At 36.6% G+C, this 19398-nt stretch overlaps 1 protein-coding gene across 6 annotated transcripts in view; it reads right to left on the minus strand.

Annotated features, from left to right (window-relative positions):
- Nucleotides 1-1314: 1314 nt before the first annotated feature.
- The window catches only part of AP1S2 (adaptor related protein complex 1 subunit sigma 2), a 28574-nt gene continuing 10490 nt past the window's right edge, over nt 1315-19398 (minus strand). The window contains exons 5-7 of one of the 6 annotated variants that reach the window (XR_013775238.1): nt 12997-13090; nt 12456-12671; nt 3747-5185 (exon numbers count right to left, since the gene is read on the minus strand). Coding sequence is in view for 5 of the 6 variants with exons in the window: in XM_079313344.1 (XP_079169470.1) it covers nt 1470-1517 (48 nt within the window). In the remaining variant the exon portion in view is untranslated. Of the gene's footprint in view, nt 1518-3746; nt 5186-10556; nt 12672-12996; nt 13091-19398 lie in introns of those variants that run through there. The other 5 variants (XM_079313345.1, XM_079313347.1, XM_079313346.1 and 2 more) reach the window with 5 other exon arrangements.

Below are 19398 nucleotides of genomic sequence, written 5' to 3' on the forward strand. Positions count from 1 at the left end.
GGAGTGGCACACACAGCCCAGCCCTGGCTGGACACTCCACTGCCTCCAGTGTTGATGCTGGGCTCTGGATCAGGGGCAGCACTTCTCCTTTGGCTGGGTACTATGAACCCACTCCAGCTGGCCACTGCCTGAGCTAAGCTGTGTGAAAACATGGCACTACTCAGGTGAACAAGCCAGAACTGGGGAAAGATGTCTGGGTGGAGAGGGAGGGGACAACCCACAGCATGGGGACAGGCAACAGAACTTGGCTACTCCCAGGTGGGGACTCGCACTGTCTCCTCAAAACCACACATGGATCACATTTCCACAAGTGAAACAGGCTCAGTTCATAATTACTGAAAGTCTGCTCAAAGTGTCAAAATATTACTGGATAGCAGTTTGCATGATGTGTAGTGAATATACTATACAAATCTCACTGCAAATTAGTTGGTTCAACAACAACACACGGGAGTATTGTAAGGGATGTGTCATATGTTCAACATGTTGAACAAGAAAAGCAGTTAAATGACTTTGATACTTAGTGTGTCCTAAAGGTAACTATACACCCAATAAAGCATAACTATAAAACACCAATAAATACAAATTAATTGGCAGACTTTGAAAGAAAATAAAATGTCCCTTCTGTAAAGCTTCTTTCCCATCTTTCAAAGTATTCAGTTTCATTATGCATCTCCCTATTCAGTTAGAAAGCTGACCTCCTTTCTTGTCTTCATGGTCAAAGCAAGCTAATATCAGACCTAAAACCAGTTTCCTTATTCAGTCTGGGTTGGTTTTCCTTTTCTCCTACATGCATTCCCTTTGGAGTATAGTAACTTGCACAGTTTTGCTCAAGGTAGCTACACTGAAATACATCTTCATATCTAGTAAGTTGATCAGTTTTCTTTAAAAAAAGAAGTTATCATCTTAACAGTTTTTTACCAGTTTGATATGCAGATCCTGGCAGGATTCTTTGGTATAATGACAAATTCAGTAGTAAACAGATATTTCCAATCTTTATGCAACAACTGAAATAAGCAGAATAATCACAAGTGGTGACTAAAATGTAGATGAACAAATTCTTTGGTTGCATAAACACAATTTCTACACCATAAGATTTTATATTTGGAGTTGTCCAAGTAGTTTCTTTTCATTTAGGTAGGCTATGCTTATGTCATAATAATATATTTATTTCCTGACGTCAAGTTTGCTTATAAAAAACAGTACTTATCGAAGTCAAATGCAATTTTCCTATAAATGCAGTGAAGGGAAATACTGAGTCAATTTAATTCCCTTTCATTTATACATTTTGAACTTAGGTTTCTTGTTCCCTTTAAAAAAAAAAAGTATTTTTCTTGTAGGCCTAAATGAAGCAGCTTAGCAAAACAGTAATACTGACAAACAGCATCTTACACCATTAGCTAAACATTACAATGAAGGCAGTGAACATTTACAGTATGGAACACTGAGATGGCATCAGCTGAAGAGAAGATTTATGTCAATCCAATTTCTTCAAGTACACTACGTGGGGTCTCTGCTTCCTACGGAGGGAAAATTTGAGACACGAGTAAATGAACACTTTCTACTGAGTGGTGCTGTACATGAGTTAGTATGGAAGATGCTGAATTAAAAACAAAGCTGAAAAGACATGAAAACATGGAAGCACTGCAGTTTACAAACATGGGATTAGCTGCACTTTTCAGAGCTGTTAATTAGATTGCTGTGGTTCACAGGAAGAGCTAGTAGATTTTATTGCCCATAAGAATAATAAAAATAAAACAGTTCAGATGTACCAGCAGGGAACAAATCACAACTAAGTAACAGATAGGAACTGGGGAGGGATGGGAAGGATCTTGCAATGGAGTCAAGTGAATTTTGTGGTGAATTATTTCAAGGGCCTCAAAAATCTGTCCAGGAATAACAAATAAATGGGTGAATTAAACTACTGATGCAACTAAGATACAGTATCCCTTAAGATCATTATAAAAGAGTTTTGGTTTGTTTTTTTATACAGTGATCCCATGCTTAATTAATAAAACCAGGTCAAGGTACCTTGGTATGCCTGGTGTCAAACTGATCCCTTTCAAAGAGGGAGGAGTTTTTAGGACAGGAATTTTATTGTTCCACACCAGGCATAAAGTTTTAGGTTAATTCTAATCTTAGAAAGCTTTCTTTAGATTCAGAAAAAGTTGTTTAATATCAAATTCCAAAGAATTATCATCAGTTTTATATTCATTACTTCCATAACATCTGAAAAGAAATGGCTTAAACTAGAAACATTAGGCTGAGCTTTTCCATAACTATTAACAATGCCATCATAAATAAAAGGGGATACTGTGTCCATATTGAAACAAAAGCTTTAATATCAAGAGTATAAATAAACTTACTTTAGCATCCTAAAACAAGACATGTCATGCAGCAGAAAAAAAAGGCAGATAACAGTTAAGGCAGCCAACAAATTATTTTCAACTGCTTTTCAAATATTTATTAGAAAAATAATGTCAGTAAAACACAAAATTAAACACCTCAAACCTTGCAAATAACATCAGAACATTGCCTCTATCAACCTTGACTTTACTATCATCATTCAGCTCATGTATAAGGTGATTCAGCAGTGAAGGAACAAGCTATGATACTTTAAGGTAACTTCATTCAAAAATCAGTCAGAGCTTGGAACAGGCCATCTCTCAGCACTTTGAGATGGCTTCTAAAATCCAGCAGCAAATAAAAAATTGCAATAAAAAAGCAAGTTAAACCTGAAAACAAGATACTTAGTGTATTAAAGATGTAGTGTTGGCTTGTTTTTTTCCCTCAGCGATGCAACATTAAAATATTCTTAGAACTGCAATGACCTTGGCAAAGCCAGACAGAATGGCAGAATTAAAGATTCACGTGTGTATTTTAACAAATCCCCAAAAGGAGGCTGAAAAAATGGCTATGTAGCATTTTTAATAAAACTTTCTGTATTATATTCCCAGATTACTTTGTTGCATTCATTTTAGAAGACACACACCTCCCCTATCCACCAAGGTAAGGCATTTTATTCAACAAATCCTATATTGTTAACTCTGGCACCAGAATTCAAGAGAATTCTACAAGAATCCAATTTCTCAAGCATTTCAAGGTCTTCAGAATACTTGAAATAAATTCACTTTTCATTTTTAAATCGATTAGACAGCAGTGGGCACTTAAGAGTGACTCAGGATTGCAGCAGAATATTTACAAAGTTACCTGAAAACACAGTTCTTTATAGCTATGAAGAAACACAGAGCAGTGGTGCCCCTGTTTTCAGAGCAGTTTAGTATCATTGTTTTCCCTGCCAATTCAAAGTCTGAGATGATTTTCAGCAGGCATATACTTAAACACTAAATTTCTTCAGGTAGGTCTGACTAATCATTAAAAGCAACCTATTTCAAGGACATTAGCTACTTGTCCACATATATATCACCCACAGAACTCAGACACATTTTAATTTTTAGGATGTGCCTTCTTATGTGCTCATCAACAATCTCAAGGAACACCTAAAGGCTAATGTCTTTTGCTAGAGGAATAAATTCATTAATTATTACTTTTAAGAAACAAATAGAATTATATTATGTTTTGCTCACATTATTTGCTTTACTAAGTGTCAAACATTTTATCCAATTCTTATGTAAAACATTCTGCAGTGTTACATACTATCTGCAGCTCAGAATCACCCAAGGCAAACAAAACAAATTTGAAATATCAGAACACAGATGAGGAAAAAAGTCATTCACATGAGACAAAAGTGCATGCAATACTTTATTTCAAACATGCCAGAAAAGCTAATTCATTACCTAGTCATTTAGAAGCAAGCAGCTGTATACAGATAACAAGAAAAACAGCATCTCATTACAGCTCAATGCACAGCATTTTAAGCCAACAGGCATGAAATAATGCAGGCTAAAGCAGCATTACCCAGACATCCAAACACATTGTTAATGGCTTACAGAAAAAAAGGCAAACTTGGAAATGGAAAACCACTCCTATGATCTTGTTTTCTAAGATTTCAGAATGCTGCAAATCCAATCCAAATCATTTGTCTAATCCCCTAAATCTCCTCATTTCTATGTCAGTTTAACATTTGGAAAGTAGTGCATTACCACATATAGAACATGGAACTAGCTTGTTTGTGGTTTGTTTTAGTAACTGCCTCCTTGATAATCCACGGAAAATTTTCAGAATCAGCACTGGTTTTAGGTTACAAACAGGATGCATTACATGCCCTCTCTCTCTGCCCACTTTTCAACTGAAAGCACTTCTATTCACCCCCATGGCAGTTCTCCAATACACAAGGCAGCCTGCATTGGAAATGCCAATTTATGAAGGCATATTGCAAGCATACTGTTAATAGACTTATATCCTTCCAACCCTAACCATTAATGGTTGGACTCAATAAGCTTAGAAGTCCTTTCCAACCTTAATGATTCCTATGATTCCATTATTCATTTGTAAAGCAATGATATTATTCTCGGTGGCAGTAACTGTTAAATTACTCACAAGAGCATTCTGCACATTTAAATACAAGTGTTTTAATTTCAGATTTACCCATCATTCTCTTTGACCTAATCAATTCTGGGTCCCTCTTTTTGTGAGGTCAGTCACACCATTGTGCCAGTCTTCAGAAAGGGATAGTGTTATTTGCACCTTTAATTAAGATGCATGGTCTACACAGAATTTCATTCAGCATCATTTAATACTTGTGTGTACACACATTTCACATGATACTTCTTCACTACTTTCTCTGTAAGTCTTAACTTCAGCTACAGACTTTAAGCATATGTTTAAATACCACCACAACCTATTTAAAAGACAAATGTAGCTTGAGTAATGTTACAGAATAGGTGTTGCAGTATATAGATGTTTAGCTCAGAAAATGCTACAGAACTTTTAAGCATAAGACTTCAAGGTTACACACAATAAAAAAGTTAATCCATATGCCAACAAGCACAAGTTTTGTTGAAACGAGACATGTGAAGAGACAACACTGTAAAACAGAGGGGGAAGAGGAAAGTACAACAGCAGAGAATGGTTGTGGCATTCTATTAGATTCAGGATGACTGGATTCAGCAAGCTGATGATAATGTTCTGTCATGAGTAAGTCACAGGTCTATCTCCTCTGAAATTCTGCATGCATGATGAATGAAGCCATTTAGTACACTGGTACATTAAAGTATTCATGGCGTGGCTACAAAAGAAATGTACATATTCTTATACATAATAGAAAGGTGGACAGATATGCAAGAAAACAATATTATCTTGCTACTGTATCTCTGACAAGATCTATCTCAATGACATTAAAAGGACATTTGTTACAGAAATACAATGTTGTATTTTCTAGTACTCTAGATTTCCAGGGGGTGAAGGTAGTGGGGAGAATCGTAATTTTAGCCCTCCATACTTGCATGCTGTGTCCAACAACCGACATAATTTCATATCATAAATACTTTATTACATAAGCTCAGAGTTTCTTCTTAGCCAAAAGAAGTTTGAAGCTCCAGAGATGCATCAGGCATCAAAGGTTGGCTGCTGTCAGAGACAGGCACTGGGCTAAGTGGCATCTGACATCACCCACCACATCTGCTCCAATAAAACACACATTGAGAGGTACCAGGCCTCCAGAACATGGCTGTGAGCACACCATGCCAGACTGCTGGCATTACTGGTAACAAAAATTACATATTGTAGAAAGAGGGTCTGTTTAGAAAAATGAGGCCTCTGATACACCTCTCAAAGCAGGAAAAGCTTGCTTTGCTTTGGGATTATGCTGCTGAACTCAATACATTCTTGTATGATTGGCATAAACATTAGTATTCAATTTGCTGAAAGATGAGCTAGAAAGAAAGCAACACTCAATAACAGAGTAACAGCAATTTAGGAGCATCAGCCCCATATATGCTGATTAAACTTTTTCTGGGGTGAAAACACACAAAGCTCAACTCTCTGCATGTCAGATCACTTTGATCCTGTACCAATTACAATCTTCAATCTATTTTAGTATCCCACTTCCCAGAATGACAGAAGTTTTAAAGCAGAACTGAGAGAGTTTCTATGGACTTCTAAAACTGTCTCATCTGTGCCATCTCATTTATTCACATGTCCAAGCTTGCATGTTCTTAAATTCTATTCTCAAATTCCAAAAAAGGCACAACAAAAATATTCTAAAAGCTGCACAGTTTTTATATTGTTTTTCAGTATCAGTAATTTGAAGATCATGTCACTGTAGTTTGAATTATTGACCAACCTAACTACAAATCCAGTAGTTCACAAAATAATAGCACCTATATAACTCTGTGATAGTTATAAATCAATTATATGATGCATGCTATAATTTTCAGATTCAAAAGAATCTGGTATATAATAAAGAATTACAAATGTGAATTTCAACACTTAACACCCTCTCACGTGGTGTAAGTAAAAAGCATCAGTCTACATTAGAAACAAAATGCTGAGGCATATTCCTGACTGGAAAAGGCATTGCATGATAATAGCATATGTTATTAGGGAGTAGAAGTTTTGACTAAAAAGAAGAAAATACTAACTTTAGAATTCAGAATATTTAGACTAATACTCTCAGAAAGGTCCCTAGGGAAAACTTCTGCTCTACTTACACTGGTGACTGTTCATGAAGACAAGTGAAGAACAAGCATACTGTAATAATCCAAAATGCCCAGTTTTTATCTGGGAAATATATGCATACACATGATTCCTCTCTTCCTTGAAAAGAACTCACGTGTTCCAGTGTTCACCATTGAAAATGTGATGTGAACCATCAAAGCTGGTGTCTTCACTGAAAAGTCTGTCAAATCTCCTAACAGAATTCTGCTTAATTTTACATTAGCCCTCTGGACAGAAAGAAGAATGAGAGCAGCTCATTTTCTGGCAGTCATCTCATGAAGCTGATGGCAATCCACTGTTGTTGTAGTCAAGGATTCTGTGTATACACATTCTTAAGCACTCCCTTTGGACTGGAAACACTGACCATGTCCCCTTTTACATAACTGCAAGCATCAACAAATAAGGACATGGAAATGCTCATTTCATGTACTTTCCCAGCTTGCAGTCCCACACAGTCCTGGGGTATTCCCCACCCTGTTTGTATTTTCAGTGGCTTATACCTTGAGGAATTTGGTGTCTTTGATGTTAAAATCATGGTACACAGAATTAGATGATTGACTCACATTACTGGTGTGGGATTATGCACAGAAATTTATGGTTTACTGAGAAAGCAAGACAGATTGTCAGGTAACAATAGGAATAAAGTGGTTTCTTTTCACTCCTGGTGGCTTTTTAGTTTACAGAATATGTAACCACCTCTTACAACTCGACTAGCAATGAACTGACCTTGTAGAGGTGAAAATAGAGGATTAAATGGAAGACAACAGTAATGGAGACACAAAGTGATAACACAGCAATATTGAGAAGGAAAACTGGTTCCAGTGAGGCCCCTGTACCTCACCAAGGACATCCAGGACTGTCCCACACAGACAGCCTGGCACTGTGCGCAGCCTGACAAACAACTGAAAGGAAAATGAAGTTCTGACAAATTGTTTGCCATCATAGAACTATAGCATCTCACAAGTTTGAGCTATGACTGACCTTTTTTTTTTTGTTCCCCACTCTGTCTCCAGAGTAGTTGGCCTGTTGGTCTGAACAGCAGAAAAGACAGTATGGGGAAAGGACAGCTGTCAAATTCCACTATTAATATCTACACTACCTTGCTTTTCTTTGGTGGGAGTGTGCAGACCTCAAGGACAGGCTCCACAGGCTCAGATGTTGTTTAATATAACACTCTAGATCTAATGAATTTATAGATTAGTTGATCTAGAAGCTAGGGAAGAGGCAATGGTATCCTTACAGCACAACATAAGGGCAAACTACCATGAAATACCACCTCAATCATCACTTAAAACTTTGGATGTAAACCATTTATCTGACTTTAACACACAGGTCTTAGATCCTAGTACTGCCAGAAAAGTAATAGTTCTACAAAACAAGTTGCACATTGTGGAATTGCAATATTTTAAAGCTACTAGAATTAAACTTTTTCAAAACGACATCTGTGTTTACAACTCATTTTAAAAAGCTAATAATACTCTCTGAAATTGTCAGCCTGAGACATTGGAGATTTTTTAAATTAGAAAAATGATAGAGTTGATCTGAGCAAACAGAACTATTCAGTCCAACCCAACTGACATTTTCTCAGCCAACAGTCATGACCCAAACTAATTAAAAATCATAACTAAAATAAAATTAGAAGGGACTTAATTTAATCCAATCCCCCAAACAGCACACCTATAGCTTCCCTGAGAGATATTTCATCTATTAAAGGCATCCAGTGATGCCTTTTTATTGTGCCCCAGGCAATCTACTTAAATGCTACATTATCATCTCCACTGGAAAATTTGCCTAACATCTACCTTGAATTATTTTCTTGCTGCAATTTAAGGTATTTTATGTCTGTAGCAGACAGGAAAACTGTTACTTCCTCAGGCAAAGAGAGAAAAGAATTATTTATGTCTATGCCAAATTGTCTCAAGTTCAGCCTGTTTCAGGGCTGCCATTTTACTGATGACATCTCATGGCAGTGACAGACTTCATCAATACTTGGCACAACTTATTTTTCAGGGAAAGTTTGTTTAGGTTATTATTTTAACTTCTTCTCCATCAAAACCAGCACAAAGCCTGTGAAGGCAAGGCAAGCCATGTTAAAATGCACACAAAAATTACAGCTGCCACCTTTTGATAAAAACTTGGCTTTTTTCCTCACTCAGAATCTAACAAAATCCTAGCTTGAACAAACAAGATGTGGCTTCATGGAGTGTAAGGAAGTTTGGGAAGAATTCTACAGAAGCAGGCTATGGGGAAATTGAGAGCAAAGGATGAGGGTTTGTGTTTAGAAACACTAAGTTTTTGCTGTAGGAAGAGATTCACATTTAACAAGCACTTCCTTTGCAATGCTTTAAAAGCAATTGCTTTTACACTCTACTTCTGAACTGTTATTAGGAAATATTTGTAACGAACAGCTGCTTTAGGAAATTGCTGCTGTTCACTTTTCAAAGATTTCAAAACAGGAGAGTAACTGTTTCCCTATCTTGGGTTAGCTAACTGCTCAGAAACATCCATTAGAAAGATGGGTTTGGGTTGGAAGGGATTCACTTCTAACTCTTGTACCATGGGCAGACATACCTTCCAAAAGGCCAGGCTGCTTAGGGCCCATTTAGCCTGGCCTTGGTATTTCCCACCAGGGCATTTTTATTAAGAAATTCTATTTGTACTTTCAAAGAGGAGACAAATGTTTTCTCAGAGAACCTAGGAACACTTACAAGGTCTTCAGCATCTTCAAAGAAAATACTAACTATAATGCTCTTACAAAAAACCCAAAAAACATAAGCAAACAAATAAAAAGAAGAATGTGCCATCAATGCCAACTCCTAGGCAAGATCTTGTCTGCAGCTTTCTAAATAGAGGAAATAAACAAATAAATCTTCAAAATCGATGCAAACCAGTCAACAGAATTCTCAGCTAGAGCATGAAACAGCAAGCTGTCCTGCAAATGTTATTCAGCAAAACATCTGAGCATATGCACAGACTTGGGCTCTAAAACATCGTCTCAACTGAGAGCAGAAGGGCAGGAGAGCAGCAGCTGCCTGCCTCCCAAAACAGCACAAAGATCAGCAGAGCTTTGTGTGCTATAACCAGATAATAGTAGGTGCTTCCTGCCTCTTAGCTGCTGCTCTGCTCTGCCAGCTCAGAGGTGATAATCGCTCTGGAGGCTCTGCTTCACATGTGCCAATCAGTTGCTATGCAGCAAGCCAGGAACAACCCAGAGGCCAGCCTTCAGCAGTAAGGATGGTTCTAAGAATCCATCAGGGGCTCCTCCTTGCCACCACAAAAACACAAATGCTTTAAAGCACATATTATGGCTGAACATTTTGTATTGTGGAGTTAGAGCCAAAATTATTAAAAATCAGTGAGTTCTCCATCAGATAATCCAACAGGGTTTGTATGTCTGGCAAACTGCCCAACTATGCAGGTAAGGATTCAATAACGTTTTCTTCCAGCACTGCAGATACGAGTTTGCATCACTTATTTTCCTTTGCTTAAGGAAGCATTTCTTAAACTGCAGGGCTGTTATCTTTGGAGGGCTGACCAGAATATACTGCTGCAACAAGCCATGTCACATCCAATACTGTTCAGCTTCCATGGCAATGGCATTTAAGCATCCCCCTTCTTTCCTGGTCCTGGAGCACATCGCGTTCTTACAATTGTTTGCACAAATGTTTGCAAGTACAAGTTGTAAACACGGAAAAGCTGCTGACTATATGTTTTTAAAAATGAGCAATTTGCATTGAATCAGTTTAAATGGATCTGAAATCCAGTTCTAGAATGGTTGTATAAATAGTTTTTCTGGCATAAAGGAAAGAGAGAGAACAAGGAGAGCTGAAAACTCCAGAAGTCAATAGTGCTTCTGAAGCTCTTTGCTACACTCCCATGACTCAGGCCAACAGCAGGGGGGCAGCATGTGACAATCAGACCCTACCTATGCAACCTGACTTGGGGGTTCACAGCAGACAGTGAGTCAGGACAAGACTGTGGAACACTGGCTTTTTAAAGCACTTAGATACTGTGATTTTTTTTTTTTTTTTAATAGGATGTAATTTAAGCTGTACTATCACTTCAGTAAAAGTCCTGGCTTGCCAAAAGCAGGTGCTTTTTACCTCCCTTTTCAATGCCACTGCTTTCTTCCTCCTGGCACTTGCCTCCTGCTCCCTCTGCATGAGTTCAAGTTTTGGCTAACAAGCTAGGAGCCCCAGCACCGCAGGGCAGGCAGATCAACACAAAGGTGGCAGTAGGAATGGATCTGGCTCTTTCAATAAGATCTGTCAGCATGAATTTGGGTGATGAGCAAACCGCATCCTGACTCAAGACCATGACTTTACCACTGTAAAATGCTCTCAGTAGAAAGCAGAATTTCCACACAGAACAAAATGTGAATGTATATCCAGATTTCACATGTTTTTTCAACATTATGCAAGGCTTACCATAAATTTCACCACATTCTCTATGGAACCGACTACTTCTGAGTATGTGCCACATAGAACACATAGAACTCAACACCCTCATTTACAAGAAAATCTCTTAAACAGCCAACAATAAAACCAGGTTCTACTCATTCTGGGCTTCATTATGCCTCAAAGAGTAACAAGAATTAACGTAATTTAAAGTTGTATAACCAATTAGTTAAACATCAGGTTAATCCAAACACCAAAGCCATGAATCAAACTCCTCCCCTTGCCCGAAGGCAACCTCCTTAACCTCAGGAGATCTTTCTTTAACCCGGATGATCTTCATTCCTATTTACAAGCCGCAGCTCCTTACTGCAGGCAAACTATTCCCCATCTCTTATTATGTGCAGCCATCTATCTGTCTCTCTCCAGTCATCCCAACATATGCCATTTCTATTTCTCCATATTCTGAGGAGCCATGACAACCTTGTAAATTAGGGTCTGATGGCAGCAACTATTCCTTCACTCCTTCCCAGGAACAGTACAGGCCAAGAAGTAGCATTCCATGTGATCAGACAATGCCACTGTGTTTAATCTAATGGGGACAAAGCACATTTCCTCAACTAAAACTATGCCCATACACAAAATTCATCTAGGGACATACTGTAGTAAAGCAAATTGGAATCACACAGAATTATCTAAGCCTGAGCTTGTATGTGCCAGAATTGGTCTTGGGAGCCATCTGAGACAAGCAAACAAAAAAAGATTAGGACTCCTAAGCACTCTTCATAGCACAGGTGCCAAACAATATATGTAACTTTTTAAAGTTCTAATAGCAAGGAAAGTTTTACAGGCACAGTTTCAATTCTAACATCACCATGAGAATCACATTCCTTGTACGTTAACTTGTGATGAAGAGCACAGAAAAGCAATAAAACTGGGGGGAAAATGTGGAAATAGCAAGCTGGAGCACTTAGGTTTTTCTTACAGCTGTTTTAGAATACGTCCAAGCTCGTAAAGAAATTGTTTTTCAACAAATTACTTGTTGGCTGCCCTAATTTTTCAGGTCTACTATGCAAGCAGATTATTGGCTGCTCCCCTCTTCCAAACACAAATCAATGGCTCCATCATATACTAGGCAACTCTTAAATGGCAACTCTTAAAAGATAAAAATACCCATATATCAACTGTAAATTTGGTTTTGAACATGTTACAAATACTTATTGTCTACTATAATTATTTTCTTTTATCTGGAAACTAAATCCTGATATTTATAAAGCTGCATATGAAATCAGATCTATTACCACAGTTCCACACTACAAAAGCCAATTTGTTTACTGAACTACTTGTTTATCATTGTATCAAGTAAGCAGCAGAGTAATTAGGTTTTCTCCAGCAAATAATTTTCATGTGTGTTTTGAACTTGCTTTATGCAAATTAAAATCTTACCTTTATTAGTAGGACTGCCACAACGTATTCCACTTATGCTTTGGACAAAAATAAGTTGCAATGCACTATATATGCAAATAAGCTTTGTTCTGTCATGCAGCACCCAGCATTTTGATACACAGTCAATTGCAGCAGCACCCAGTCTCTTTAGGGCCCATTTTCTTTGCATAGCAGATGTAAACAGCTCATTTTCCAATAAATACATGTTTATATGGGCTGATTGTAAGTAAACAAAGCCAAACATCTGTTTAGTTATTAGCTTTGGTATCCATTTCTCTAACTTGCATTATCCCACTTAATTATCAACACCAAAGAAAGCCAGGAGAAGTCAGAGATTCCAAGTTGATGCGGTTAGTACATAAAAGGAAAATAAAAGGAAACACTCAAAGCACTCTTCAAAGACCATCATGCAAGTGTTGCAGAAAGTTAAGCCCATCACCCATTTTCTGTTTACCCTTGCAAGGACTTAATTACACGTGCAGCACTCTTTGCATAGCACCCATTTAATCCATGCCACCAAAATGGTAAACTTGGTAGTTACCAATCATTTAGATGGGGTCAAAAGGGCTAATGCCTTAGATTGCTCTTAATCATAAGATATCCTCAGACAAACCTCCCCAGTCTTCATTCTGGCTCTACAAACAAAATCAAGCAGCAGTGAAAATATAGTAACTACTAAATTAAAAAAAGCAAATAAAAACCCAACATCCACCCAATCATGTACAGCTTATTTACATTTAAAATAAGACTTAAAAATATTCTAAATTATATACAAAAGTAAATTCAGTTATTTCACTTAAATCTGTTTCAACTATTGTTATTCTTTAGGTTAATACAATTTTAATAGGTTTTCCTAAAATTCCACTGTTAAGAAAGCAAATAGAAATACATCAGAAGAAAACATCTGTTCAAAACTTCAAGTAAATGCATTAAAAAAAACTTCTAAAGCTTATTTTTCATTTCTTAACCAGGTAAAGGGTATTGGAACCTTAAAAGAGTAAGTTGTGGAGAGTTCTTTAGAAAACTTCACTTGTGCATGAAGGAATATTAATTCAAAGATTTTATTTTTTTTCAAGAGACTTAAAAGCAGTTGTTCATTACTGGAACAGATTGAGAGCATAATATAATAGGATGATACCAAATTTACATATATTTCATTCAGTGATTAACTGTCACACAGTATTATTACTAACATTAATATTCAAATAAGACTTGCTTCATGAAGAAAAGTAAGTTTCATTCAATCTATCATCCTTGAAGTAACTTAAACAATTCATAATTCATATTTATTAAGTCATCACTGTTACTTGCTGAGTAATCACTTTTGTGTTGTATTGCTTAGTGCAAAAAGTTCAACATTTTCACTTTAATCAAGCCATCTCATAATAAAACAAACAAACTTAGAATTCACGGAGTTGTGAACAATAGGTCTTCTCAGACCTTTTTTTTTTTTGCCTTTTAATATCAAATTTTTGGCCTTTATAAAATTTAATATACACACTTTTATTGTATCTTGATATCCATCACCAGAATTAACACTATTGCTAGAAAGCTTGGCAACAAAAAATACAGTTTCTCCCTTAAAGATAAATAAAAACCCTAAAACACATACCAGCCCCAACATCTGTACAACACACAGAGAAGACCACAAAGAAATGAGAATATAGAACAAAACACAACAGGATGCCTCCTGGGGACATTCGTATTCTTTTCACCTAATATTTTCTGGCACTCTAAGACCATCTCACAGGTAGTGAAAATTCAAGGAAAGGGTAGAAGCACTGCAACATGACACATCATCTCAGACAGCAGAGCAAAAATGGAATTTTCTCCTCACAATCTCAAGATCCAAATACTAACACTGCTCTTTTCAACATTCTGCCACATCCAATAAACTTGCTCTATTAAAATGCAGATTAATGTGAGTGTGCAGAAAGAGCACCTGATTTTGAAGATAAGATACTCCTTATTCTCAAGCAGCCTTCTGCAATTGTTTATTGAATTTACTTTGTTAATTGACAAGCAGCACACGACTAAACTCCTGAAAACAGCTATGGCACATGCAGCAGTGCTAAAATTTTTACTTCATCACCCTGACAGTGCTTCTACTGCTGAGGACAGGAGAAAAGAATCTATCAGTTCAATGTTCAGAATAAATACACCCTTATTAGAACTAAAATCTACAAAGAGCTCAGTGTACTGTTAAAATACCCTCAACAGAATTGCTTATATCAATTAATGACAAAGTTCACAGCAAACTGATCAGTATTGGAATTCACAGTATCAGAGAGGGTACTGAAAAGTTATGAGAATATAAGGAATGCTTATGCTAATTTATCCTATTTTTAATTGAAACTTTCTGATGTTTCAATTTGCAAAGCTTGATGAATGCATATTTAAAACTTTTATGAAAGACTCCTCTGTCAACTTGTTGAATCTTAAGATCTTCTAATTTTGATTTCTTTGATGTAATAGAATCAGTCACATCTTACATGCACACACATTTAAACAAAGAAACAACAACCCAAAGAAAAAAAAAAAAAAAAAAATCAGACTGAGCATGGGAAGAGGTCGAAGCATGATATGCTAACTTCCTGGATACTCAATGCCACTTTTTCAAGAAGATATTTAAATCTGGAAGTGTCAACCTCCTCTTCCCCATTACTATTTTGGAAAAAGAGATGCAGGTTCCACTATTCACTTTGTAGAATACTTCCTATTGCTTTAAATATGAGAGTGTGACTTAGTAAATATTTGCAGGAAAGCCTACTCCACAGCACAAGGACAGTTAAAAAATGTCTATTAAAAACACAGAAATATCAAGGTATACAGAGCTGTCTCCTACAATTAAATTCACAGTCTTTGGAGGTTCATTTCTAAGAGCTGCATGCAGCCCTCCAGGTGGGGTCTCACCAGAGCAGGGTGGAAGGGCAGAATCCCCTCCTGTGACCTGCAGGGACACTGCTACTGATGCAGCCCTGGCAGAACTGGCTTTCTGGGCTGCAAACACACACTGCCAGGTCTCATCCACCAGCACCCCCAAGCCTTGTCAGTGCTCTTGACCTGCTCACCCTCCAGCCTAGGAGCATCTGTTCCATCATCTTTCCAGGTACAGACAGCAGTCAGGATGATAGGCTGGTAGTTTCCAGAGTCCTCCTTTCTACCCCTTTAAAAATGGGCACAAAGCTTCCATCTTCCCAGTCACCTGGGACTGCCATGACTTTTTGAGTATAATGGAGAGTGGCAAACACTCTAACAGCACTATAACCCCTTCTCCTACAAATATGTCTCCAGAGACTGAGTTCTGAAACCCATTTTACAAAAGCATCAGCTACCAAAAGACTACAACTTGTTCTCCTGTAAGTTGGGAGAGATTCCAAATCCATCAAAGTCATAGCTATTTCCTAGTCCCTAAATAATGAACTATCATTTCTCATTCACAGTAACTCTCACAGGTCCCCATATACGTATCTTCTAAAATATAGTTGTAGATCATTATCTGTGCCTAAAATCAAGCAGATACACATCTTAAAATTGCACTGACTAACAAACCAATGAAGCTGACCACCTGAAACTGATATGGAAGTTACAGATGAAGAGCAGATGGCAGTCAAGGCAGTTGGATCCCCATGATAATACAATTATTCCATTATTCATTCTTGTTTTGCATTCAGGGGAACACAGGTACAGCCAAGGCAAATAATGCCACTGCCAACTTAGGAAGGCAATCTATTCAATAGTCCATATTTAAGAAAGAACATTAAGCGAAGACTGAATCAATTGCATTCATTGTGGTAAGTTTCTCAGGTAAATGGTAATAAACAAGTGCTTACAAAGCCTGTTTCCTAAACCAGACAAAATCACCTTTACTTCTACCCACTGGAGGCTTAATTTTCTTCTGCCTGTGCTAATGACAAAATAAAGGAGTTTTGACATATCTCAAGAGCAACCTAATATCTGCTGTTATGCATACCTTCAAACCTATGGCTCCCATTAAGCACATTTCATCCTCAGGAAGAAAATTCTCATGGCACATGCAGGAAACTCACCAGAGTTTCATTTCCAAAGAGGCTCACTCTAAAACCAAAAGCTTAAATCTGTGCAGCAACCCTAAGCATTTAAGGCAAGTCAGTCAACATGAACACTGCCAGCACCCTTCTGAAAAAAGGATGAGGCAAGGGTTTGAAACAGCAAAGAAAATAAGGTTAATTGATAGCTTATCTCTTATTCTTCATGTGGAAGGACTAGTAAATACTGCCTGAGGCCAAACTGCAAGAGCCTAAGGAAAAAAACCACATTCACATAACTTTTAGGTTTTTGATCATTACTGAAGAAGTGACACAAACAAACAAGTGCTATTCGTGGACACTCACTGGCCTTTTTATTTAGATACCACTTAATATATATATATATATATATATATATATATATATATTTAGATGTTCTGCAATCAAATACTAAAAAACTACACAAAAATCCTACAAAAAATAGTGGTGGACAAAATGGGGATTATTTTCAAAATACTTTTCTAAAATTTACATAGGATAATCAACAAAAAACATTTTCATTCATAGGCAATGTTTAGGAAATGTTTGCTTCTTCAAATGAAGATGAGCAAGTCTGTACAGTTTTGCTTTCAAATACATACATGACTGCTCAGTTTAAATATTAGAATTATTATCTCCTTGATTTTATAATTTTAGCACAGTAAATGACCACAAACATCCAAGCACCATACTTAATTACTCAAGCAATCAAATAAAACCAGAGCAATTACACTTCTGAGAGAATCAAATCCTCTCTTTTATATAGAACATCTATCATTGGTAGTTTCATGCCTTAAAAAACTCAAGTGTTGCAACTTACCAAGGTTTATCTTTTGGCTGTTCCACATGTCACACAGATATATATTTAATTCATGCAACAACACACTGCATCTATCAACTTCTTTGAGTATAACTAAGTTGTTCACACAAGCAAAAACCACCTTTTCAGCAGTGCATGCCTTTGCAATCACTAGTTAAGTATTAAAATCTCTCTAGCAAACAAGATATAAAATGATCAGCAATATGTAACAGCATTCTTTTGAGCAGAAGCATTTCTACAATAGAGTGGCAAGGAAGAATGCAAGCACTGGAGTTAATGACCTTTTACTACCCTTCAGCTGGGTACCACTGCCAGTATTGATGACTGTGATAAGTTATCAGGTGGTAATAAATATGGGGGAGGGGGTAGAGAATGAATACTTGAACTAAGTACACTCCTGAAGAACTAACAAGAATGTGAAGGTGAGAGGGATTTAACAAGTTAGTGTGTTTCAATTACACAAACTGTACCAGTTAGTAAAGGGACCTCACAGCAGCAAAAACTTTTAGAAAAACTCTCAGACATGGAAGTACATCCTGGAAAACTTCCACAGAAAATACAAATAGGCAAGGCTATTAAGAACTAGTTTACTACTCAGCAATTTGTGCCTTAGTGTTATTTTCTCTTAACATTACACTAATAGTCACCTAATGTATCCATATGATTTTCTTTTGTAAAAGTGTTCCATACAGCTCTTCATCTTTAAGGTACTTCATACACCAATGCATATAGCATTATTAATTAATGCTGTGTATTTAATTAATAATATTGTGTATTCAACTATATGTATGTATGTATATAATATATATATGTATCTATATATATATAAATATATATATATATGTGTATATTCAGGGCCAAATAAAAATCACTTTTTTGCATATAATTAAAATCTGACATGGTCAAAAAAAAAACACATGACAACCCTGCTAGAAATATGTTTTGCATTTAGAATCACATTATATTTCAGTCTGGTAGTTATGAAGTGTTCTGGGAAGTAGATATTAACTCAAAGTACCAAAAATTGTCCATATGTAGGAAACTTATTTTAACAACTCTTTTCATCAAACCCAGCATTTACATAGCAGCAGCTGATATAAAACCAAGCTTCTACAGAAGAGTCCAAATTTATTGGAAGCTCAATTTAAACACAAACCCAGACTTTTAGAGGGTTTATAAACTAAAATGCAGATATAGGTAGTAGTTTTATAATTGATCAACAGTCAATATAACTAAGAATGAAAAACATAAAAGCCCAACATAGGACTCCAGTGGTGCTGTGATAAACTGCTACATCTCAAGCTAATCAGAATTATTTAATAAATACTGACAATTGAAAACCTCCTAAAGATGGGGAAAGGAAGGGGGGATCAGAGTAAAGCTACCAGGGCTAGAGAAAAGTCTCACATTTCAAATGTGGTATTTCCCCTTGCATAAGGTTTTTAACTTAAGTTATATTAATATGAAATTATATTCGCTGTAAAAAGAGATTGTTCATTGCTTGGAAAGAAAAATAGCAATGAATTCCTAGAATACATTTTTTCTTTAGAACAAAAAATAGCAAAAAGAAAGGTCAAAAATAGTAACAATGAGAAAGAATACAGTTATTCCACTTCATGTATGATTAACAGCATTTGCAGGAGACAAACTAGAATATATAACTACTCTGTTATATCTTTTTTCATATAGAGAGCAAAAGATTTTAAGAGAATAAACAGATTATTTTTCTCCCCTCTTTGTAAACTGCAACAGGACTTCTGGTTAAGATAATTCCTACAAAGAGTAAAGAAGGACTTAAACTGAATCAGAACACAAGTATGTATTTCCTTTCTAGAAAACTAGGGTAGCAAATCTGTGTGTAATGGCTGACCTTGCTCATGACAAGAACTTTAAATGTGCAATGGATCTGCCTATGCTCTGAAGGGATTACAAACACAGCTACCAGGGTAAAGAACAACATGTGTTTTCCCCATCCTACTGATACTATGTCCAACAAAAGACTAACGAAAGTGGAACACAGAAGGCTTGTAAGAGAATTAAGCAATTAATTAACAGGAGAAAATAACAAACTGACAGT

This window comes from Erithacus rubecula, assembly GCF_903797595.1.
Source record: "Erithacus rubecula genome assembly, chromosome: 1".
Lineage (NCBI taxonomy): Eukaryota > Metazoa > Chordata > Aves > Passeriformes > Muscicapidae > Erithacus > Erithacus rubecula.